The sequence below is a fragment of the Bos grunniens genome, chromosome 23, assembly GCF_055505025.1.
Source record: "Bos grunniens cultivar Pamir isolate PY7600 chromosome 23, Bosgru_T2T1.0, whole genome shotgun sequence".
Classification (NCBI taxonomy): domain Eukaryota; kingdom Metazoa; phylum Chordata; class Mammalia; order Artiodactyla; family Bovidae; genus Bos; species Bos grunniens.
Genome location: NC_141187.1, coordinates 43111896 through 43134955, shown reverse-complemented (window position 1 = coordinate 43134955; position 23060 = coordinate 43111896). Strand labels below are relative to the sequence as shown.

The window sequence follows — 23060 nt, the reverse complement described above, 5'->3', positions numbered from 1 at the left end:
TGCTGGGGGCTCCCAGCCTGAGCAAGACCCTGATGGAGCCGGAGCCGGAGCCGACCTACGCGCTCTCGCGCTCCAGCTTGACACGTGACTGCTCCAGCCAAGTCAGTGGAGCTGTTTTGGCCCAGGGCAAACCAGGTTGCAGCACTCATACAGCCAGCATTAAAATCCTTTTGAACTATTGACACAGGTTGGCAGACACATTCCATTGTTTTCAGACAATAGTGACTCAAAGTTGAACTGGCTCCAGGGAGCAAGTGCGGCTTTTGTACAGTAACAAGGATCCGATGCCAGCTGATTGATGGGGCCTGCCTTCCCGGAGTCCGGACGCCTTGTAATGACATGAAGCTTACATTTAAATATCTGGCTCCCCATCAGAAACTTGGCGTGTTCCTCTTTTCCTTTCCATAACACAGTCTTCTCTATTTATAACGATTCTTCTTTCTTTCTTTTGTCCCTTCTTGTTTTGGGGTTGACACAGGGAGCAAGTCTCATTTTACGTAATTTGGGGGTTAGTCCCATCTTCGACCTTCTGCTGTTTCTTTCCTCGTATGTGTCATGTGTCTGCTGGCAGACCTTCCTGCCCGCTTTCCATGATGGCTTTTGTCTGTGTTTCTTTTTCAGGGTGAAGGTTAGACACTGGGTCATCACAGGGTGTCATAGAACTTTGGCCAGATGCCATTCAAAGGGCCTTTTTTCCTGCTCACCTGATAGAAAAAACTTCCTGGTTTTCAGATAAAGTGCCTTCCTGGTGCTAATAATTAGGATGTTTGGGGCTATACTCTCCTTACGAGGAAGGACTCTTTTCAAGTGGGGGTCTTGTCTTTGCTCTTAGAGCAGGAGCTTTTAAAAAGATCGTGGACTGTAGCCTACCAGGTTCCTCCATCCATGGGATTTTCAAGGCAAGAGTACTGGATCGGGTTGCTGTTTCCTTCTCCAGGGGATCTTCCCAACCCAGGGATTGAACCTGGGTCTCCTGCCTTGTAGGCAGATTGTTTTACTGTCTGAGCCACCAGGGAAGTCACTAAAAAAGATCAACTTTCTTATATCTGTAACGCTCTTTTCTCTGAAGAATGGATAGCGTTTCATGGACTTCTAAGTACTTTAGTGATTCCTGGAGGCCAGATAAGCAGAGGCACTGGTTTGATCTTCTGAGAATGGAGGCACAGATGTGTTACGGATCTGGCAGCTAGGAGTCACAACCGGCCGGTCTGGTCCAGCTTGTGTATGGAGTGAGGGTTTTAAAGGCCTGGAGGATCCCCTGGGAATCTTGTCAGGATCTGACTTTGTGGACAGAGTCAGATGGGGGAACGTGGTTTAGTACAAACCCTCTGGAGGTCCAAGGTCCTCCTCAGACGTGAGGTCCTCCTTGGAAAGTGTGGCTTTCCGCCTTTCATGCAATCAAAGGTTGCTAGTGAAGCTGTTGCCCATTTCTTTTTCATCCCCCATTGGGAGCAAATTTTACCTTCTCGGGCCTGAAGTGACCCTCAGTCAGAATACCCGCCTTTGGATTTAAAGGTTTTGCTTGCCGTGGTATGGAAACCCTTGCTACAGGCCATTTAACTTTCAGAGAGTGTGTATACAAATCAATACATGTGTTCATTAATGCACAGCTGTTTGTATCTGAGTATACAATATAATTTCCTAATACTGTTTTTGGTGATAAACACTTTCTTAAAGTAATGAGTCCAATTATTCTTTTAATTGGAGGCAGCATGTGTGGGTCCTCTGTACATTGAACTTTCTGTCTCATCTTCACAGGGTTTAGGCTTTTCCTGTGAGAGTGGATATTTTTTCCTTTCCTCTTCTGGAGAATCTTACAAGTTAAGACAAAAGATAATTACTTGGAGGAGTAAAACTGCAGGTTCCCACGACACTTAAAATTAATGATCTGCTGCTGACAAAATACACCTCGTCTGAGGCACCATCATCCAGCAACCAACCCCCCCGCGCCCCCCCGCCCCCCAGTTATGCTTGAGTTGACTTTTTGGCCGTGTTTGCCATTTGGGTGGACAGCTGCTCTAAAATAGCACAGTGGTTACAGAAAGTGGATTTCTTCAAAAACTCTCCCTTTGTTGCAAATCAAAGTTAATGTTGCTCAATTTTTTATTTTCGAAATTTTGAAAACCTTCCCCTTTCCCAATTATCTGATCACAATGGTCTTTAGCAGAAGCCCGTCGTGCGGTGTGCACTGCAGCCGGTTCAGTTATTATATTTAAGGCACGTGCCTCTCTCCCTTCTGCTGTGATCAGAGGCCCCCTCCCCGCTCCTGGGGAGGCAGTTTTGGTGCTGGTGGGGTCAGAGCTCCCAGGGGGCATTAGAACAGAAGCAGAGCTGTGCCTTCTGTTTCAGAGACATAAGGCCAGTGAGCAATCTGTGCCCCTCACCCCTGGATTTCAGAAAGATGGTGCTGGCTGACCATAGTGCCACTCCAAGTTCTTGAAGTCTCCATCTAGTAACTGGCCTCGCCCCGTGGTTCACTTGGAGTGGAGTCATCAGCTGTGCGTGTGCACTGGGGCTCCGCTGCCCCCTGGCCATTGACTCCATCGTGGTGTGGTCATCCCTGCAAACTAATGCCTGCCCACTGCTCCCTCTGAGATCCTCTCTAATGTTTTGTCACTGAATCCTCCAAGCAACCCTATGAGATAAATAGTCAGTTGGAAAACTGAGGCTTAGACAGGAAACCAGTCCAAGGTCAGATAGTTAGCAAATGATTTCTCTGGATTTAAACTTAGGTAGCATAATTTGGAGCCTGGGGGCTTCTCTGGTGGTTCAGACAGTAAAGAATCTGCCTGCATTGCTCAAGACATAGATTCCATCCCTGGGTTGGGAAGATCCCTTGGAGAAGGGAATGGCTATCCATGCCAGTTGTTTTGCCCGGAGAATTCCATGGACAGAGGAGCCTGGTGGACTTCAGTCCATGGGGTCGCAGAGAGTCAAACACGACTGTGTGACTAACAAAATTTTGGAAGCTGAGCTTTTTGCAGGGTGCGTGGCTGTAGAGGTAAGTTCAGGGGCCATCAGAGCTTCGGGAAACCATGGTGTAGCTAATAACCAGGGTAAAGACGATCCCATCTCACCCTTTTCAGGCCTCTTGGTCTCAAGACCTGTTTCTACTCTTAACAACCATTGTGGGGCCCACAGAAGGCTTTTATATTGTGGCTTGTATTTATTGATATTTACCATATTAAAAGGGCTTTCCTGGTGGCTCAGACGGTGAAGCGTCTGCCTGCAGTGCCGGAGACCTGGGTTCGATCCCTGAAAGGAAATGGAAACCCACTCCAGTACTCTTGCCTGGGAAATTCCGTGGACAGAGGAGCCTGGTAGGCTACCGTCCACAGTGTCACAAAGAGTCAGACACGACTGAGCAACTTTACTTACTTACTTACCATATTAAAATTAAAACTGAGGTGATTTAGAAATATTTACCTATTTGAAAATACACACGTGCATTCCATGTTGATATAAATAACATTTTCATGTACAGAAAGGGACTGTTTTTCCACACCTGAAAAGTTGTAGGTGAGGGAGGTTGCATTGTTTGACTTTTTTGCAAATCTGTTTAATGTCTGACTTAGTAAATGACAGGTACATTCTTAAGTCCGCTTCTGCATTCAGTAGTATACAAGAAAATCAGTTTCAGACAAAGAGGTGGTTGGAGGAGGGAGGCGCCTTTGTGACAGTTGTATTTGATTTCACACCTAGACCCAACCAAGGGTAGTTTCTTCAAGGTCAGTTGTAATCTGAACCCCTGTCGGTGAGCTTTTCGTGCACTGTTAGGTTAACATCCATTGGTTTGCCCTCCACCTTGAATGGCTGTCTTAGCCACACACAGTTTTATAACGTCTTATAGCGATCACTTGAGAATGACGGTTCACTGGGTTAGCCACCCCTTCCAGTTGTCGGCACCTTCCGGTATGCTGTATCGAAGAATCTCCTCTGTACTAAACTCATTGGGAAAGTCTTTAAGTTTTGAGAGGCTTTCGGGTTCATGGTGCAGATACAGGTTTTCCAAAATTGTCATTTTTGCTTGAAGTCATGAATTCTGTCATTGGCTGCAAAAACTGTTAGTTACTTTATCCTTGACAGGCTCACTTTATTTGTTTTTGAGAAAATAGCTGACAAATAACTATATCGGTTGTCCTTTCAAATAAAAATAGCATTCCATGAAAAAACACAGCTAGCTTGCAGCTTAATCTCAAGTGCTTTTCCCTAGAAGTAGTCGTCACACTGATGTTAAGGAGAAGTGCCTCTGTGTGTGGTTCCATTGTGTCTCAGAGTGTGTGTATACTCAAGAGTTGAGATTTAATGCTGTGAACAGTTTCTATTTATCACTTTCTGAAGTGAACTTTTTTTTTTTAAACTGCTAGTAACTGATGAAGAACACAGTATTTATTCATGCCCTTTGGTGCCACTGCATTGATCTGTGTCAGATGTTGCCACTTGGTGCTGCTGTTCATATTAAGTTTTTTAGAGATATAATTCACGTATCATAAAATTGAACCACAGTGAACAATTTAGTAGTTTTTAGCATATTCACTGAGTTGTGTGGCCATCACCACAGTCAACTCGAGAACCTTTTCATCGCTTTCACCCTGAAAAATATGTACCCATTCGGAGTCACTGCCGTTTCCCTGAACCCCCCCGGCGCCCGGCAGCTGCTGACGCACGTTGTCTGTCCCGTTCATTGCTTTGGCTGCACTGGGTCTTCGTTGCTGTGCAGGCTTCTGTGCTCAGGGCCGGAGCTCTGCTGCAGTGTGTGCACTTCCCGTCGCAGGGGCTTCTTGTGGTGGAGCCCAGGCTCAGGAGATGTGGTTCACAGGCTTAGTTGTTCCTAGGCACATGGGATCATTCCTGAGCAGGGATCAAACCCGTGTCTGCTACCGGCTGATTCTTTACCACTGGGCCACCAGGGAAGCCCGCCTTTCTGTCTCTTCGTGTTGGTTTGGTCATCTCATATGCATGGAATCCTGCAGTAGGTGGCCCTTCTTTCTCTTCCCATGATGTCTCCAGGATCCGTCCGTGCTGCAGCATGCGTCAGTACCCAGCTCCTTTTTACAGGTGGATAACACCTTGTTTCGTTTAGCTAAATACCAGTTGATGAACCTTCAGATTTTTTCTGCAGTGTTTATTATTCATATTTCTGCTCTGACCACGTGGATGCACGTTTGTATGTGGGCGTACTTTTCGTTCCTCTTACGTTCACATCTGGGAGTGGAGTTGCTGGGTCACATAGTAACTCTGTTTTGAGGAACTTCCAGACCATTTTCCAGAGTGGCTGCAGCAGTTGGCATCCCTACCTGCAGGGAATGAGGGCTCTTAGTCCTCACCAGCTCTGCCTTTACCCATCTTTGTAAGCACAGCCCTCTTAGGGAATGTGAAGTGGTGGTTCGTGGTCATTTTGATTTGCATTTCCCTGATGGCTGATCTGTCGTTAACCATCACCATCATTGAAATACCAACACAGTGAAAAAGGGAAATACTTAGTATAATTATGAAAATATTTTTGACCTAGGAGATCCCATGAAAGGGTCTCTGGGTCCCCCAAGGGTCAAGCCGTTCATTAAACTGTAGAAAATGTGGGCTGTGGTCTCAGCATCCTCTCTCTTCTTGCTTGGACAGGACGTTGGCACCACCTCTGTTTGCCCGTGAAATAGATATTGGGAGGCAGTGGGAGGCAGCCAGGGTCCAGTTGGAGGTTGTGGGAGGTCTGCTCAGGCTTGCTCTTGGGCTGTGTTGAAGCCCGTTCTTCTGCACTGTCAGGGAAGCAGGAAGAGGTCTTGTCCCAATCTGAGTGTACTAACCCGAGACAGGCATTTTCCAGAAGCAGCAGGTAGGTCTTCCCAGACCGTCTCCATTCAGGAGCATGTGGTCGCCAGCCTCTAAGGAAACCGAGGATCCACGCAGTTTGCCCACACGGTAGGGCTGGGAATTGAGCGGCTGATATAGCCTTGTGAAAAGGAACTAACCCCCAGAATAAATTTTTGTAGCCAAAATTTTTATAACCAGAGAAGTCAATTCTAGAACTGGTACTTCTGTAACAGTAGACTACTCTTCTTTGTGGCAATAACAAAGCTCAGAAAAATATGAAATATTTAAGATTAAAAAGAAAGATGAAACTTCTGTACTGTTTTTCAATAAAGAATGTGCTCACTGCCTAGAAAATTGGTGAACGGTCAAGAATTGCCTGGATTCATGTTCCTTGGGTTGCTTTTTAATCATGTTGAAGTATGACTTCTTATGGATGTTGCTTCTAATTTGTCGGAAAAGCAAGTGCAGATTCTGCCAGCGTGGGCGTGATGGATGGATTCTGACAACATGTAGTTACTTTCACTTAGAATAAACGCCAGCCATTCAGAGCTCTCCATTTTTCTGAGAGTATCGGACAGAGCCTTGCACAACACGGGTCATATACTGTGTTCTGATGTGTCACATGGGCTTTACCTCTGGATTGAAAGTCTAGTTGGAGTGTGTGGTCGCTGGGGGTGGGGAGATCAGGGTGTACATCCAGTCCAGGTAATGAAAACGTGAATCTTTTAATCATGCCATGTACAGTGTAATAACACATGCACTAAAGAAGCACATTAAATCAGAAAACAATTAGGAAACTTCAAGGATTATCTTAGCATCTGAAAATATAGGAAGGACTTTCTAAGCAAGCAAAGTTTAACAAATGGGTTAGCTGATTTTAGTAACATAACAGACGGAAAAAGCAAATAAGAGGAAACTGTCTGCAATCTATGAGACATAAATGTAAAGGATGCTTGTACAAATGGGGGCGACAAAGAAAGCATTCAAGGTCCTGACCTGAGAAGGGCATCTCAGAAGACAGACGTTGTCTCGTGGCTCTGCGGGTTGAACTTCCATGTCTAAGCTTCAGAAAAAAGTTTCAGCTCAGAGGAGGAGGGGTTTTCTCTTTACAGTTGCCTGGTCCCTGCTGCTTTCTGCTGGAATGTGGTGAGGCAGCCTGGCGCGCGGGTGCTCGATGGGCAGGTGGACACAGTGACCTTTCCAGGCCACTCTGTCAGGAAGTGCTCCAGGAGCCCTTTTAAATGACAGCTAGGAGGGCCCACTGGATTCCCCAGCTGTTCCGCCCGGAGCCCACGGGGCCGGGCAGGCCAAGCACAAGTCTGTCCAGGAGTGGGGTCCCAGCTGTAAGCAGAGGAGAAGACTCAGGGCAGTGTCGCCATGGCATTGCCTTTAGACCTGAGCGTGCTCTCTGGGGTCTCAGCTCCCTGGGGATGGGGGGTGCGGCGGGCACTTGGGGAGCTGGCTCTGAACGCCATCTGGCCATCAGGGAGGTGGGTGTGGGGCGCCTTCTGATGGTATCTTCTAGGAAATGGGCTCGAGGACAGGACTGGTCCCTTTGGGTTCAGAGGCTGGGTGACTGCTTGACTGCGGTCCCTGGGCTGACAGCAGGCACTGCATACTCGTAGGTGGTGTGACTCCTGGAGTAGAAAGGAGTCTGGCTCAGGGCTCCCGAGCCCTGCTCCCCCTCTTCTGTGGTCACCGAGGGGTCAGGTGAAGCAGCTGCATCCTGACCCGTGTCCACCAGCCAGATCTGCAGCCTCACACGCCTTAGTTTAAACTCCGATCCCCTGTGTCTTCATGTGTGCGGTGGTCACGCTCTTGGAATGTGACCAGTTGGTTTTTTCATTTTAATTCTTCTCTTTTTGTTTAAGGTGTGATGTTGATACTCTAAGGGCTACTGTATATTTGTGCACGTGCTTGCTTTTTTGTAGCGATTTTTAAAAAACGGATTTTCAATTGTTTCAACCAAAGCTCCTCCTTCCTAAGCTGCACTGGTAACTCCTCTTTGGGTCTCTCTGTGTTGAGGATACTCCTCTCCTCTGTGGCCGTTTGGTCTGGAGGTTGGATGCTGAGAGCCTGTGAGCTGGGACACTTGTCCAGCGTGTCTTCCGTCTCTTTCTCCTCCTGTCTGCAGGGCTTGGGGTACCCGGCAGCAGGCTGCACCCGCTAGTGACTCTGTTCTTCCTCCCTCCTTCCTTTCCAGTTTTCAATGGTTCCAGCAGGTCGTCCCGGGAGAAGGACCCTGTTCAGAAACACAAAAGCAAAGAGGCCACTCCGGCGAAGGAGAAGCACAGCGATGCGCGGGCCGACGCACGGAGGGAGCAGGTGTCCGCGAGCCACCCCCCCGCCGCCCCCGCCGCCGGCTCCTCGGCCAAGGGGCTCGCCGCTCACCACCACCACCCCGCTCTGCATCGGTCGGCTCAGGACTTACGGAAACAGGTGAGGACCGGCCCTGCTGACAAGGGAGCAAGGCCTGGCCCAGATGTGCCAGCCCTCCCGCCCGAGGCCACCTGTCCGTTTCACCAAATTCACTGAAGGGGAATATGAGGAGTAGCCCAAAGCGGTGTGTGTTTCCAGGGCTCGGAAAGCAGGAAGGGATGCTCAGAGGTGAGAGAACCGTGGCCTGGCAGGGGTGCCAGTGCCCGCGCCTCTCCTCGGGTGAAGACAGAGGAGGGGCCGTTGCTGGAGTTGCGTCACTCCCCGGAGGGTGCTGCCGGGGCCATCACCCTGGGCCTCGTGTGCTGGGTGTCCTGGAAGGGCAGCGAGGGGACGTCCCCCGTTACCCTTGCCTAGCACCGTGGAGGCCGGGAGCCACACGTTGCCCTGAAGCAGGTCTGCAGCCGGCCTGGATGTAAACTGTCCCTGGTGGACACATTGGCGGCTGTGGCAGGACTTGTGAGTGGCCTGCAGGAGGTGATGAGATGGGGTGTGGCCGCAGGGGACACTCCCCATCCCTCGCCCCAAGGCCACACACGCTCTGCCCTCCCTGCCCTCACCCCACCCCCAGCAAATTCCAGGGTGAGATCCAGACCCCTGATCTGGTGGGGGCGCCTGTTCCTGCCCTTGGACAAGATTTCTCAGGACCTGGGAGGGAGACAGTAAGGGTGAGAGGGGCCTGGAGGCCCGGCGAGACGGGCGCCTGGATCCAGTGACAGCTCGTTAGCCCCTCTGCTGCTGTAGTCACCGCACCTGCAAGTAGGTGAGCTCTCCTCACCAGGAACATGTCACATACAGTTACGGCTGCCCTTGGTGGCACGGGTGATTCCCTGGCAGGCAGTGTTAGTGACTAAAAGATGCTCCTTGTCGTGTGAGGGTTGGAATTCCTCCTTCTGCTGACTTGTTCTTTCCCTGTGGTCTTTCTCATTCTTGACAATGTCAGGAACCATTGTCTCCAAACGTGGGGCTGTTCACATGTGGCGCGTACAGAGGACTGTGTGTGTACGCGAGTATTACCAGTCTTAACCACGCACCAGCAAGCATCACTCAGTTGTCAGTTGGGGACGAGGCGAGCATCCTCGTTTAGTTTCCACGGTCCTGAGATCGCCACCTCATGCTTTGACATGTTGCCTTGAGATTAAGCAGGTGGGCTTTGCATATTGCCCACGGAAGTTCCTGCAACACAAACCTCAGTTTTCCTCATGAGAACACTGGAGCGTGGAATTGGCCCTCCCGAGCTGGGTTCCCAGTTTTCAGGATGTAAAGTGCAGGACACACTGTCCATTTGGTGTTCTTGTTCCTTTTCCAAGGCCGTTGTCTGGACTGGTCCTTGTGCAGAACTTCCCTCCAGATCTTTGCTTATGAAAAAGAACGCTTCTGAAGGGGTCTGAGTGGACAGGCACCCATCTGTGGAGCAGGAATCTCAGGGTGGAATGAATCTCTCTCAGTATCTAGCACTTTCAGACTCATGAGGCTGTGTTGAGTAACCCCCGTCTCTGTTGGTCCAGACTCATCCTCAGCCCCCAGTCCCTGACCCTGAGTTCAGGGTTTCCCTTTGTCATTGAACAAGAGAGGGTCATGCAGTTGGAGGTGAGAATTGAGGGAGTAGCAGGTACCCCCTGCCTCGGGGTGGCCCCAGCCCCTGTTCCACAGCAGGCTCTCGACCTGGAAGCAGGTGAGAGACCTCGGCAGGCAGACTCCCGTCATCTGCGTGACTGCAGGAGCCTGGCTGGTTTGCGGTCCAGGTCCTGTAGGAGGAGCGTCTCCTGCCCTCCCTCCCCTGTCAAATCCCCCAAGTGGGATGACCCGGGACTCCCAGTTCTAGCTGGGCTCTTAGCGTGACCTTCGCCAAGACTTAGGCTGTGATAATCAACCTGCCTGGGCCCTATTGTTCATTTCGAGCCAGTGATGCCAGCTCCTCTCCTAGGGACATTGTGGGACATGAAAGGGCAATTTTGATACCATCAAATCCCATTAGTTAAGTACTCTGGGGGGAGGAAAAAAGGGTCACTAGAAGCCAATTGTAGATTCCTTTGTAACAGCCTGACGCGAGTGATTAGAATCTGACCTTTTATCTTTTCAACTGCATAAAAGACGGAGGCCCGGAGAATACTTGGATCTGTAATCTCAGATATGGTTAATTTTTTTCTGTCAGCCGGAAAGAAAAGATCAGGGGTTGTGTGAAGTGCAGGTGATGGGGTGGGGACCCCTGCGTCGGGGTGCCTCTGCCTGCCGGCCCCGGTGCCCCAAGAGCTCGCTCTGCTGTCGAGGACGGCCCCGGGGCTCGCATGTGCTGGGTGGGTGCCTGCCCTCCTGAGAGCCCTGGCCCCCGGGGCTAGGGCATGAGGACTCGGTGTGCGGGGCCTCGCCAGCCTTCCAGGTCTTATTCTCCCAAAGGTGCCAGGTGTGCCAGGTGTCACAGGCGTGTGTAACAGCCCTGAACTGCTCCCGGCTGATGATTTGGACGTATGGTAGGTGTTCAACAAAGCAGCGTTTCCTTAGAGTAGTGCTTACATGGTTTGCAGCAAGACAGTAATGAATTTAGGATGAAGAAACAACGGTTCTTCCACCTGGAGAGGGTTTGGAAATGGTTTCCAGACGTGGTGAGGAGGGTTTGCATCCGGAGGGGTGTGGGCGGGAAGCCAGGATGCGGCTACTGTGGGTGGTGAGGCTGTGCCCAGCGGGTTGCCCCTGTTCTCGTCTGGGTGCTGAGACGGGCTGTCACGGGAAGGAGAGAACCCGCTCTCGAGGGCAGGGCGGAGGGTCTGCTGAGCTTTGGGGCCTCTAGGAGAGGTGCTCACGGTCACATGTATGGCGGTTGCGAAAAGTCTTGACCAAGTAAGATGGCGCAAGGAGGTTGAGCTTTTCAGACCAGAGGATGAGGAGTCTTCTTCAATATTCTGGAAAATGAAAAGCATCCAGGGAGAGATGTGAGAGGCTCGCCTTGGCTGGAAGAACATTTAAGGTCTTCGTCTGGGCTTCGTTAGGTCCTGCAGGGAGTCGGGGTTGCTCTTTGTCCCTGGGGATGTGTGACTCAGTTGGGGGCCTTAGGAGGGGGCAGGTGCTGTGGAGACCTCGGGGCCTGACCAGGACGCGTCAGCCTCGTCCCTCTGCTCACTGCCTCCCAGGGGCCCGCCACGCCAGGAGGCCTGCCCTCCCGTCCGTAACTCTGCTGCCTGTCCAGTGGATTCTGTTCATTTAGGCTCATGTGCTTTTTAAGTTGAATTTTGAGGTCCAGATGCACTTCCCCAGCCAGCAGTGTGTTTCTCTTGGGCTCCTTTGCTGCGCTCAGAGCCTGGGCAGAGCCACTCGACTCAATGGCTCCCTCTAGTGGGAGATGGGAGCGTGGCAGTAGAATTCTGGTTGAACTGAGGACAGCTGCCTGTCCGTGCACCCGGGGTAACCTGAGCTATCCGTGCCAGGCGGCCAGCACCCCACTTCCTGCAGAGCTGGGTGATGCGGTGTCACTCCCTGGATTCTCTTTATAAATGAGTGTGACTTCTGTGTGTCACAAAATTATTGTGGTGTCCAGGCTGTAAGACAGTGGTGAAGAGCAACTGACCATTTACCCAGTTCCCACAGAGTCTGTGGACGTTTATAGAGGCGGGAGATGGGCGCCTCCTGTGCAGAAGAGGCTGGGGCGCCAGAGACGTGAGGGGCGTCCAGCGAGGCGCCAGGTGACACAGATGCCCGCTGCTGGCAGCTGCCCCTCTGGGCGTGGGCATCTGAGCCCCATGAGAGTGCTTGTTCTTTTCTTCCTGTGGCATTTTTTATTTCACTCTTCACTTATTTAGCATAGATTTTACAGTCCTGTGGGCAGATCATGCTGAAATACATGGAGCAGAGGAAAAGAACAACCATCTTTTCTTGGAACGGGTGTGTGTGTGTGTGTGTGTGTAACCATGTCTTTTCTTGGAACAGGGGTGTGTGTGTGTGTGTAACCATGTCTTTTCTTGGAACAGGGGTGTGTATGTGTGCAACCATGTCTTTTCTTGGAACAGGGGTGTGTGTGCACGCACGCGCATGCACCTGTCCCCTTACCAGCACAGCCTTGTGATCATGTTGCTGTTACTGACCTGTGTTGGGTGACTGGCAGATAGCATGGAGGGTGTGGTTTGCATGCCTTTGCTGGGACCCCCGTGCCCGCTCCTCACCCACAGGCGCGGCTGTTGAGCTGGGCTTGGGGGCGGGGTCCCCTGTGCCCAGACACTGACTGTGCTCTCTGCTCCTCCTGTGCCTCCAGGTTTCTAAGGTCAACGGAGTCACCCGAATGTCATCTCTGGGTACAAGTGCAACCAGTGCCAAAAAGATGCGCGAAGTCAGACCTTCACCGTCCAAAACTGTGAAGTACACTGCAACGGTGACGAAGGGGACTGTCACATACACCAAAGCCAAGAGAGAACTGGTCAAGGAAACCAAACCCCATCACCACAAGCCCAGTTCCGCTGTCAACCACACAATCTCAGGGAAAACTGAAAGTAGCAATGCAAAAACCCGCAAACAGGTGCTATCCCTCGGGGGGGCGTCCAAGTCCACCGGGCCCGCCGTCAATGGCCTCAAGGTCAGTGGCAGGTTGAACCCAAAGTCGTGCACTAAGGAGGTAGGGGGGCGGCAGCTGCGGGAGGGGCTCCGGAACTCCAAGCGGAGGCTGGAGGAGGTGCCCCCGGCCGACAAGCCGCAGTCGCCCCCCAAGAAGATGAAGGGGGCTGCGGGCAGCGCTGCCGAGGGCCCCGGCAGGAAGGCAGCCCCGGGCCCCGCCGAGAAGGCGCCGCTCGGGGCCCCTGGGAAGAAGGAGGCGCCCGAGCGGAGCCTGGAGAGGAACCGGCCCAAGCGGGCGGCAGCCGGCAAGGGCCCGCCGGGCAGACAAGCACACGGCAAGCCGGACGGCGGCGCCCCCTGTGAAAATCGTTCTACCTCGCAATCGGAGCCCCTGCCTCGGCCGCACGAGGGGGCGGCCAAGGCCGAGAAGGGGGCCGGCAGGGCCGGGTGGGCGGCCATGGACGAGATCCCTGTGCTGCGGCCGTCGGCCAAGGAGTTCCACGACCCGCTCGTCTACATCGAGTCGGTGCGCCCTCAGGTGGAGAAGTACGGCATGTGCAGGGTGATCCCGCCCCCGGACTGGCGGCCCGAGTGCAAGCTCAACGACGAGATGCGCTTCGTCACGCAGATCCAGCACATCCACAAGCTGGGCCGGCGCTGGGGCCCCAACGTGCAGCGGCTGGCCTGCATCAAGAAGCACCTCAGATCTCAGGGCATCACCATGGACGAGCTCCCGCTCATAGGTAAGGCCCGCGGTGGCCGGCGCCACACCAGCCTCCGGGTGCGTCAGGGCCCAGGGGAAGTCTGAGCCCTGCTTTCTGCAGGTCAGTGTGGTCCTATGCGGGGCCCCCGCCTCCACACACACACTCACACTCACTCACTCACACCGGGCCACACCTGCTGGCCGCCTGGCTGAGTCCATAGTGGCGTCCAGAGAGGGGCAGGACCGCTGCACCGCGCCTTCGTCTGCCCGGGCTGCGTTAACCAAGTACTGCAGCTGGGGGCTTGACCTGCAGGGAGTCAGTTCTCTCGGTCTGGAGCTTGCAGGTGTGAGAGCAAGGTGCTGGCAGGGTTCATTTCTCCCGAGGCCTCTCTCCTTGCCTTGTGGACAGCCTTCCTTCTCCCGTGTCCCCACCTGTTCTTCTCCTCCACACACAGATTCCTAGCGTCCCTTCTCTTGTTAGAAGGACACCAGTCACATGGGGTCAGGGCCCACCCCGATGGCCTCATTTTACTGTAATCACCGCTTTAAAGACTGTCTCTAAACATGGCCACACTTAGGGCCTGCACACATGACTGTGGGTGGGAGCGCTTCAGCCTTTTGTCTCTCTCTCCCCTCTTCCTTGCCTCTCAGTTTTCCTGGTGGTAACCGGGTCCCGGTGGAGTCTAGCTCCTGGAACACTGTGGACCCAAGTGCAGGTACAGCTTTGCGCTGAAGCCGCACTCGCCTCAGTGACGGCTTTTGTGAACAGGCCGGCTGGCGTGGTGAGGCCCGGGCCCGGGCTGGGCACACGCACGGCCCTCCTGGAATCCCCGTCTCCCTCTTCCTCGGCGGGTCCTTGCACCTCCAGGATTAAGCGCCTCTATCGGAGTGAGCCGGTGCCATGGAGTGGTGAACTCACACACTTCTCTTGCGGCTCAGGACCCTGGATGGGAGCAGCGTGGGGCCTGCTTTTAGGTTGGAGCAGCCTTTTGCAGGCAGGGAGCAGAGGGGCCGATGTCAGTCATTTAGGTGTCGGGGTGGGCAGTAAGATAGGTTTCCTTGCACCATGGAGGTTTCGCTATTACTCTGAGCAGATGAGACTCACTTAAATTCAGAGAATGCTTGGTTTGTGGTCCGCTATCATGGATGTGATCGGAGGTGACAGGGGCTTGGGAACAGGCTGAGGTGTCGACGTCTCGGGAGTGTGGTGTGGGCTGCGTGGGAGACCCAGAACTGCAGTGGGGCAGTGGGTCTTCTGAACAGTCAGGGCATCAGGTGACGTCAAGAGGGCACCGATTTTCCGTTCAGAGTAGGTTTCCGGAACCTTGGTTCCCATGGCGCCAGAAGCCATCGTGAGACTGGGGGTGTGTTCACAGCATTGCTGTTGGCCCAGGTGTGAAGCCTCCACGTGGGAGGGGAGCTGGCTGGCCTGCCACCCGCCTTGGGTCTCACTCTGCGCTCATCCTCCTCGCGGCGTGAGGGACTTAGTTTTGAAGGAAGTTTCTCAGAGTCCACAGACTGCTCCTTCTCTGGGAAGGGGGCGCTTTGTCCCGAAGCATCCTTGTGGTCCTGAGAGTGGGTTGATGAAACCGGAGAGGAGTAACACAATGCCTTGGCGAGGACTGGTCAGGTTTTCTGAGGCTTACAACAGTGACCTCCTTTCCAGCCAGTCTCTGGTCTGACCCACGTCCCCGTCCCCCTCGGCAGGTCCAGGAGTTGCCCCGACTGAGAGCAAAGCCTGCCGCGCATCTTGGAACCTTGGGCCTTAGGCCCTGACGGCCAAGGTCGGCGCAGGTCTCCTCCTTGATGTGGCCCCTGCTGGCCTCAACCAAGCAACCAGCCAGCGTCCCGCCTGGCACAGCAGATGGGCTCGGGGTGCCGCGCGCCCATCCCTGGCCGTGCTGGCCGGCTGGACTCCGTTTGCACACAGCTGGCTGAGCTGATCCGATGCTGTTCTCAGGAGCCCCGCTGCCCTTCCTTTCCTTTATTTTGTACAAAGGCGTCCCCATCTTCTAAAGGTAGAAGCACTCTTAACGTTTACTTTGCTCACCTAGCATTCTGTGGGGTGTTTATCTCCTAACGGCTGGTGGATGATTATTCTGGAACGTTTTTTGTTTTTATTGGTCCAAGGGTGATTGCTTTTGAGACAGTTCCCATTGAGACGCCGCTGGGCGGCCGTCGCACGTCTCTGAGTTTTGTGCAGTCTCATGGCTCATGGTTTGTGCAGTCTGATTGAGAGACCAGTGAGAACCAGCCCACACACCTTCGGAGATGAGCAGGGCTCTGTGTGAGCAGCGATGGGAGGAGCTGAGGGGCGGACAGACTCCCGCCTGCCCTCAGGGGGGCCTTGCCCGCTGCCTGGACATCTTGGGGGCTGAAGGGAGGTTACTGTGCGTGTGTGCGTGCATGTGTGTGTGTGTGGTGGGGGAGCGTTGGGAGGGGAATTGGAACTGATGGCATGTGCTGGGTGGGTACAGTTTCCCATCCTACAGCCGTTCCAGGTGATGCTGGGCTGCAGAGGTGGCCGAGGGCATGACGCAGGCTCTACCAGCCCGGCAGGGAAGCCCTGCTCCTTGAGCCGTCTCCCCGCCCCCTGGGGCGTGAGGGGGCGTGCATCTTGCCCGTGCTCCAGCCGTGCTGGGTTCTCCCTCCCCAGGGACCGACTCTCCTTCCTTTCAGGCCTCTGCCTAAGTGCCCGCTCCTCGGGGCGCCCTGCCCAGGCCGCCCTCCTGTGTTGGTCGGACCTCGGCCTGTCCTGGTCTGTTCACCGTCCTAGCACTAAGATGGTCTCATCCTCGTCTCTATAGACTGGGTGGCCCTGTGCCGCTCTGACCCCTGGCCTGGTGGCCTCCCTGGCACGTGGTGGACGCTGGTGCCCGTGGGCTCTCGGGTGGCGAAGGCAGTCTTCACAGTGCACTTCACCCACTGTCGCTGTCTTTTATCCCCTCGCCGTCCCAGGAGGCTGTGAGCTCGACCTGGCCTGCTTTTTCCGGCTGATTAACGAGATGGGCGGTATGCAGCAGGTGACGGACCTCAAAAAATGGAACAAACTCGCAGACATGCTGCGCATCCCCAGAACCGCCCAGGACCGGCTGGCCAAGCTCCAGGAGGCTTACTGCCAGTACCTGCTCTCCTATGACTCCCTGTCCCCCGAGGAGCACCGGCGCCTGGAGAAGGAGGTGCTGATGGAGAAGGAGAGCCTGGAGCGGCGCAAGGGGCCCCTGGAGGGCCACACGGAGCAGGACTACCACCGCTTCCACCCGCTGCCCCGCTTCGAGCCCAAGAACGGGCTCATCAATGGCGTGGCCCACAGAAACGGCTTCCGCAGCAAGCTGAAGGAGGTGGGCCCCGCGCAGCTCAAGACGGGCCGGCGGCGACTCTTTGCTCAGGAAAAGGAGGTGGTGAAGGAGGAGGAGGAGGACAAGGGCATCCTCAGCGACTTCCACAAGTGTATATACAAGGTAGGGCCCGCGGGCCTGCCGTGCGGCCTCGCGTGCGCCTTGTGGGCCGTGGGGCCCCCGAGACCCCTGACGGCCAGCCCTGGGCACGTCCCTTGTAGAGCGCCACCCGCAGTCTGGGAGGAGTGAGCGTCTGCACCAGGCTGCTGGGCACCCTGCTCTGGCCCTGGTGTGGTGCTGAGTCGCTTCAGTCATGCGTGACTTTGTGCAGCCCCATAGACTATAGCCTGCCAGGCTCCTCTGTCCATGGGATTCTTCTCCAGGCAGGAATACTGGAGTGGGTTGCCTTGCTCTCCTCCAGGGGATCTTCCTGACCCAGGGATCAAACCTGGGGCTCTTAACATTTCCTGCATTGGCAGGCAGGTTCTTTACCACTGTGCCACCTGGGAATCAGGCGTCATTAAATGTGTGTTTTTGTACACGTGTGCACACATGCCAGGGACGCAACCTGGGAGGCACAACTCCTCTTTCCGGAGGCTGGGGCTGGGGCTTCTCGTACCCACAGGGACCAGGTCCCCTGCCGCTCCCAATCACTCCCCACGCCGCTCGGCACAGCTCTGCTGGTGCCTGTCTGTCCTGCGGATCTCCTGGGGAGAGGGCAGGGGCGGGTCCCTGCTTCTGCCTACACCGTGTACCCATCCAGGTATTCCAAGACCCCCTCCTCCAGGGAGCAAGGGGGCATCTTGGTGTCTCCGTGCTTGGCAGCCTGGCTCTGTCCACAGAGGCTGGGCTCCCCTCTCTCTGGTCCTTCAGGGCAATTGGGCCCCAGGCCGGGAAGGGGCACAGGACCCCCAACCTTGATCGGTTCCCCAGGCTCCAGGAGGGCAGGGCCCCTGCGGAGGTTTTGGTGGCCGTGCCCACGCACTTGAGCCTTGCCATGTGCAGAAACGTGATTGGTGTCTGTGCTTCTGCCCTGATTTGGGCCGCTTTCCTCTGAGTCTGTGCTCGGAGGTCCCTCCTGGCCTCCCTCAGCGTCCTCGCCTCAGTTGGAGTCTCACCTCCTTTCTGGGGAGAGATGCTTGCTTGCCTGGAGCTTTCCCTGTGACTGGACCCAGGAAGGGTTGGGTTTGTGTAGACATGGCTGCAGGCTGGTGGCCGTGGAGGCTGTGTGCACCGAGGGCCAGCTGGGAGCTCACGGCTCCGGGTGCTGAGCCCGCTTAGCGTCTGGCAGTTGACTGTTGGGTGCTGGCTGTCATCGTGTTGAATTACAGGCACTCTGCTTTAGTTGATAGAAAATCAGGGTCTTCCTAGTGGTTCCAACTTTATGTTGTGAGGGATGGCAGGTGAGAAGTTTGGACTTGTGCAGACGTTTCTCTGTTGGTTAGGAACCTCAGTTACAGAGCTGGTGATGAGATGAGCAGGGTCTGTGAGATAACTGTGCCCACTGTCTCTCCAGAGGCAGCTCTGTTCATGGGGCTGCTCCAGCATGGCCTCGTTAGGGGCCCTGCCCCTCTGCCTCTGGCTCATCACCCTTGGTGCCATGTCCCAGCTCCGTTTTGCGCGAGGCCACATTCCCCAGGCAGCCTGAGAGCGCCTCGAGGGCAGAGACACTGTGTTTTGAGCACCGCTCCATCTACAGCCCCTCGAACTAGGCGTGGTACACAGTAGGTGCTCAAGAAGTACTCCGCAGTCAAGGGGTGAGCGTGCCTGGTCCGGGAGGAGGGGGGGCCTGCCTGTGGGACGCACCACCGTTCATCCCGGTGAGCGTGTCGTTGGGAATGTTCCGGGGGCAGGGTGGCAGAGGTGGGCACGTTAGGTAATCTGAAGACCCTGCGGGCCCCCCCAGCAGGGGTGGGGGGCAGGGGCTCCCCGGGCGGGAGGAGGACTGGATCCCTCTGGCCCCTACAGATTCCCAAGGCCAGGCTGCTCATCTGCCCTGTTCTCAGGGGAGGACCCTCAGGGTGGGCGTCCAGAGCTGCCCAGGTTTCTCTCCCAGCGTCTCCGGTCCCAAGGCCCAGCCAGTGTCTGTCTTGATGTTGCTGGCTTGTCCCCCAACCACAGCCTTTGTCTTCCCGTCTCCACGCTGTCCCCATTGCTCCAGGGACGTGGCTCTTCACTGGGGCGCCTGGGGCAGCTCGTCCCGTCTTCATGCTGTCCCCATTGCTCCAGGGACGTGGCTCTTCACTGGGGCGCCTGGGGCAGCTCGTCCTGCCGAGTTGTGGGGGTCAGGGGTGCGCTACCTCCTTTGTCCACACTGAGGGTCCTTCTCAGGGAATGTGGTCCCAGCTTCTCTGTTCCTGTCAGCTAGGGACATGGCCCCTGGTCACAGGGACACGCCACGCAGGGGCTCCTGACGGGGTGACCCTGCTTTGGGGTTCCGATACTGCTTTGTTTCTCGAGCTTGACTCTTGCTTTTGTTTCCTTTTCAGGGAAGGTCTGTTTCTTTAACGACTTTTTACCGAACAGCAAGAAATATCATGAACATGTGCTTCAGCAAGGAGCCCGCACCAGCTGAAATCGAGGTGCGTGAGCCCGGCCGCCCTCTCTCTGCCCGGAGCCGGGCCCCTGGGCCCCCGCCCCCTGGAGGCAGGCGGAGGGTCCCAAGTCCATCCTCTGGGTCCTGGGCGCAGCCAGAAGTTTCAGCTCAGGTTGACCGAAACTTGTTCCGGGCCAGAAAGGAGGCAGGGGAGCGAGCACGTCTCCGGGTCCTCCCTGACCGCCCCGCAGGCCCCCTCTCACCCCGTCTCAGCCCGTCCTCCAGGTGCCTGTTAGGCAAGAGCGTGTGTGGAGTCCCTGGAAACCACAGTTGTGCTTTTCTCTCCTGTTTTTCATTTAACGGGATTGGCAGGCTGCCATTTTTGTGCTTCTGCCAACCCTGTGCTGAGGTGTGTGAGGCTGGGCAGGCGAGCGGGGCTGTGCCCGGCCAGTCGCCAGAGGGGCACTGGGGAGGAGGGCAGAGCCCGAGTCTGCCCCCGGGGCTCCCAGCTGCTGACGTAGGTGGGCCTGTCCAAGGGCGAGCCCCGACTCCTCTCCAGGTTCAGGGCGTGCTGGCTGAGCAGGAGGTGGTGTGGGCTGCCTTGGCTTTTCGCTGGCAGCAGGTTTCAGACCCCTTCTGTTCACAGTTGTAGGCTCCTCTTCTTGGCATAACCATGCTAACGGCAGCGGCCCTCGGCTCTGCTGTGACCAGGTGTCCTGGGAGTGGGGCTCAGGGACTGTCTGTCGATACGGCGCCCGGCCCGCCCCCCGTGTCCGTGCCGCGTGCTGCCTCGCCTCCGATGGTGGCCATTGGAAGTCCACGAGGCCCCAGCCTGGTGCTTGGGCCTGGGTTCAGTATTTGAAGAATTCAGTCAATATTTGATTTTGGCATCGTTGTCATTCCGTCTAGATCCCAGTTTTGCACTCTGGGCTGTATGTGTGCAGACCACACAGTGGCCTGACACTCGGCCCTACCTTTGGCCCTGCCAGGGACACGTGTGGTCGTCACAGTGGCTTCTGCTGGGCTCGTGCTAGTTTTGGGAGAAGTGTCAGAGGAGAGGAGCATGACTCCTGGGGGTGGACATCTGAGCTAGAGAAAGAGGCCTTTGCTTTACAACATAGATCCTTGTCGGAGTCCCCGAAGGTGGAAGATTGTTACTGTCCACTGTCTCCTGCTGGGAAATTAATTCTGAGGGTCCTGGGGTCTTTTGTTTTTTAATTGGCGGATACTTGCTTTACAGTGTTGTGTCGGCTTCTGCCGTGCATCAGCATGAATCGCCATAGGTACCTGTATGTCCCCTCCTTCTTGGACATTCCTCCCTGAGTGTCTTGGTTTTGCTTTAATATTAATAGTTGTAGATTTGCTAAAATTGGAACCTTTAGTCTGTCTGGCTAACTTCTGGACCCTACGGAGGGGCTGAAGCCTCTTGTTTGGCTGGTGGTCCCCAGCAGAAGGGGCTTCTGGATTCTACAAAGGGGCTGGAGCCTCTGCTTGGCCGGTGGTCCCCAGTAGAAGGGGCTTCTGGATCCTACAAAGGGGCTGGAGCCTCTGCTTGGGCGGTGGTCCCCAGCGGAAGGGGCCCCCGTGTAGTGCACGGTCCCCTTCCGCCCCCTCTGTCGCCCTTCACTCAGCACGCGTTGCTGTGAAACCCGGCAGACGGCCGACCTGACTGGCCTGGACCCGTCTCTGGCCCTTGGGGACCCGGAGCGTTTAATGCTGTCCAGTTTGTTCTTGAGGTGGGGCCTCTGGCTGCCCCCAGGCTGGCCCCTTGCTGTAGCGGCCGCACACGCAGCGGGGTGGGGCTGGCCCCGGGTGCTCCCTGGAGAGGCTCCAGGAAGCAGGCTTGGCCGCGGCGGGGAGGGCGATGCTGAGCTTCTGCACTGATGGTTGAAGACGGAACCCTCTCACCTGTTAGCAGAGCCCATCCCGACCCGTGTTTGCCCTGCAGTTGTTCAGGTCGTGCCCACCCTTCCCCCATCTGTTTCATTGGCTGGGGTCACAGCCTGGGGAGCAGGGTGGTCACTTCCCTTGTTCGGTGCTGAGTAGCGTGTCTGCCCAGATGCCCATCTCGGGGCACTGTGACCACACCTGCAGTGGGTGGGGGGCATCCCCCCTTCCTTCCCAAGTCGCTTTCTCCCTCCCCTTCACAGAATGACCCTTAATTGTGATGCACGTGTGACCTTCACCACCTGAGCCATTCTTAGGTCCAGTTCAGTGGCACCAGAATCCTTTGCACGTCGTTGAGTGACCCACCCCACCACCCGTTTGCAGAACTTGTCCATCCTCTCAGACTGGAGGTCGGCTCCTGTGAATCATGAGTCCATGCAGCCCCTCCGTTCTCTTTTTCTGTTTGACTTTGTCCCAAGTGCCTTACGGGATGGAATCAGTACTTGTCCTCTGAGACTGGCTTCTCCACTTAGCGTCATGTCCGTAGGATTCGTGTGTTGTCGCATGTCAGAATTTCCCTCTCTGAGGCCAAGTCGTATTCCGCAGACACTACCTTGTGTTTATCCGTCTGTCGGTCATGGACCTGGCCCCGTGACCGTGAGCGTGCGGTTACTGCCTGCAGCCCCGGCTGCCTGGCCCGGTGCCCGGCCGCCTGGGAGGCCACGGACCCGAGGTTGCAGGCCGAGGCGGGGCTCTGCAGCCCTGGGCGGCATGGTGCTGACGGCCCCTCTCCCTGCAGCAAGAGTACTGGAGGCTCGTGGAGGAGAAGGACTGCCACGTGGCCGTGCACTGCGGCAAGGTGGACACCAACACCCACGGCAGTGGCTTCCCGGTGGGAAAGTCGGAGCCGTTTTCAAGGTAGCTCTGGCTGCTCCTACTCAGGTTCTGGGGGCCAGACAGCGTCTCCCCGCACCTGTCCATGACCCCCCTGTGCTTTCCCCTGCAGACACGGATGGAACCTCACCGTCCTCCCCAATAACACAGGCTCCATCCTGCGTCACCTCGGTGCTGTGCCTGGTAAGCCGCTGCGGGTTGGAGGGCTGGGGACCATGGTGCACAGGGTGTGAGAGAACTCAGGAATTGTTCGAGAAGGGAGGGGAGTCAGGGGTGTAGTTGGAGTCGATAAAAATGTGCAAAGGTAAACCAAATCACCGATCTGGAAGCTGGGGAGACGCTTCGTGTGGTCCGCTTTCCACCTGGGAACTTTCAGAGCTGACCTCTGACTCTCTGGGGCTCCTGCCTCACCCGGTAGGAGCGAAACCGAGCGTCCTGGGTGTTGGCGCACTGAGGGCCGTCCCCTGGCGGAGGGGCTGCTCCAGACCCAGGTCCCCTTCCTGTGTCCCGACAGCGCACGTGCGGGTGGCGCCTGCGTCCTTAGCCTCGAGGCCCCGCGGGCCACCACTGTGGGTGTGTTCGCCTTCAGTCACTAGTTACGGTGTTTTCTCGCTATTGTTTGGTAACTGTGTCTGTGGTCTTGGTTCCTGTATAAGAAGCGGGAAGGAGCAAGTGCCTTCTCGTTGAGTCTCGCCTGGCTCTGACCCCATTTCCTTCTTTTTCTTGGGGAGGCGATGCGATGTCTGTTGCTGTCACCCTGACACACGGCTCCCCGTCCTTCCCTGTCCCCTCTCTTCCAGGAGTGACAATTCCCTGGCTGAATATCGGCATGGTCTTTTCTACCTCATGCTGGTCTCGAGACCAAAACCACCTCCCTTACATTGACTACTTACACACGGGTGCTGACTGCATTTGGTGA

The 23060-nt window shown here is 55.6% G+C and overlaps 1 protein-coding gene across 13 annotated transcripts in view; it reads left to right on the top strand.

The window, feature by feature from the left end:
- The window catches only part of JARID2 (jumonji and AT-rich interaction domain containing 2), a 230442-nt gene that overhangs the window by 196719 nt on the left and 10663 nt on the right, over nucleotides 1–23060 (top strand). For all 13 annotated transcript variants that reach the window (XM_086370206.1, XM_086370213.1, XM_086370205.1 and 10 more), the window contains 7 exons: nucleotides 8012–8247; nucleotides 12488–13526; nucleotides 16445–16947; nucleotides 19314–19406; nucleotides 22047–22165; nucleotides 22254–22324; nucleotides 22942–23056. In XM_086370206.1, coding sequence (XP_086226332.1) covers nucleotides 8012–8247; nucleotides 12488–13526; nucleotides 16445–16947; nucleotides 19314–19406; nucleotides 22047–22165; nucleotides 22254–22324; nucleotides 22942–23056 — 2176 coding nt within the window. The remainder of the gene's footprint in view (nucleotides 1–8011; nucleotides 8248–12487; nucleotides 13527–16444; nucleotides 16948–19313; nucleotides 19407–22046; nucleotides 22166–22253; nucleotides 22325–22941; nucleotides 23057–23060) is intronic.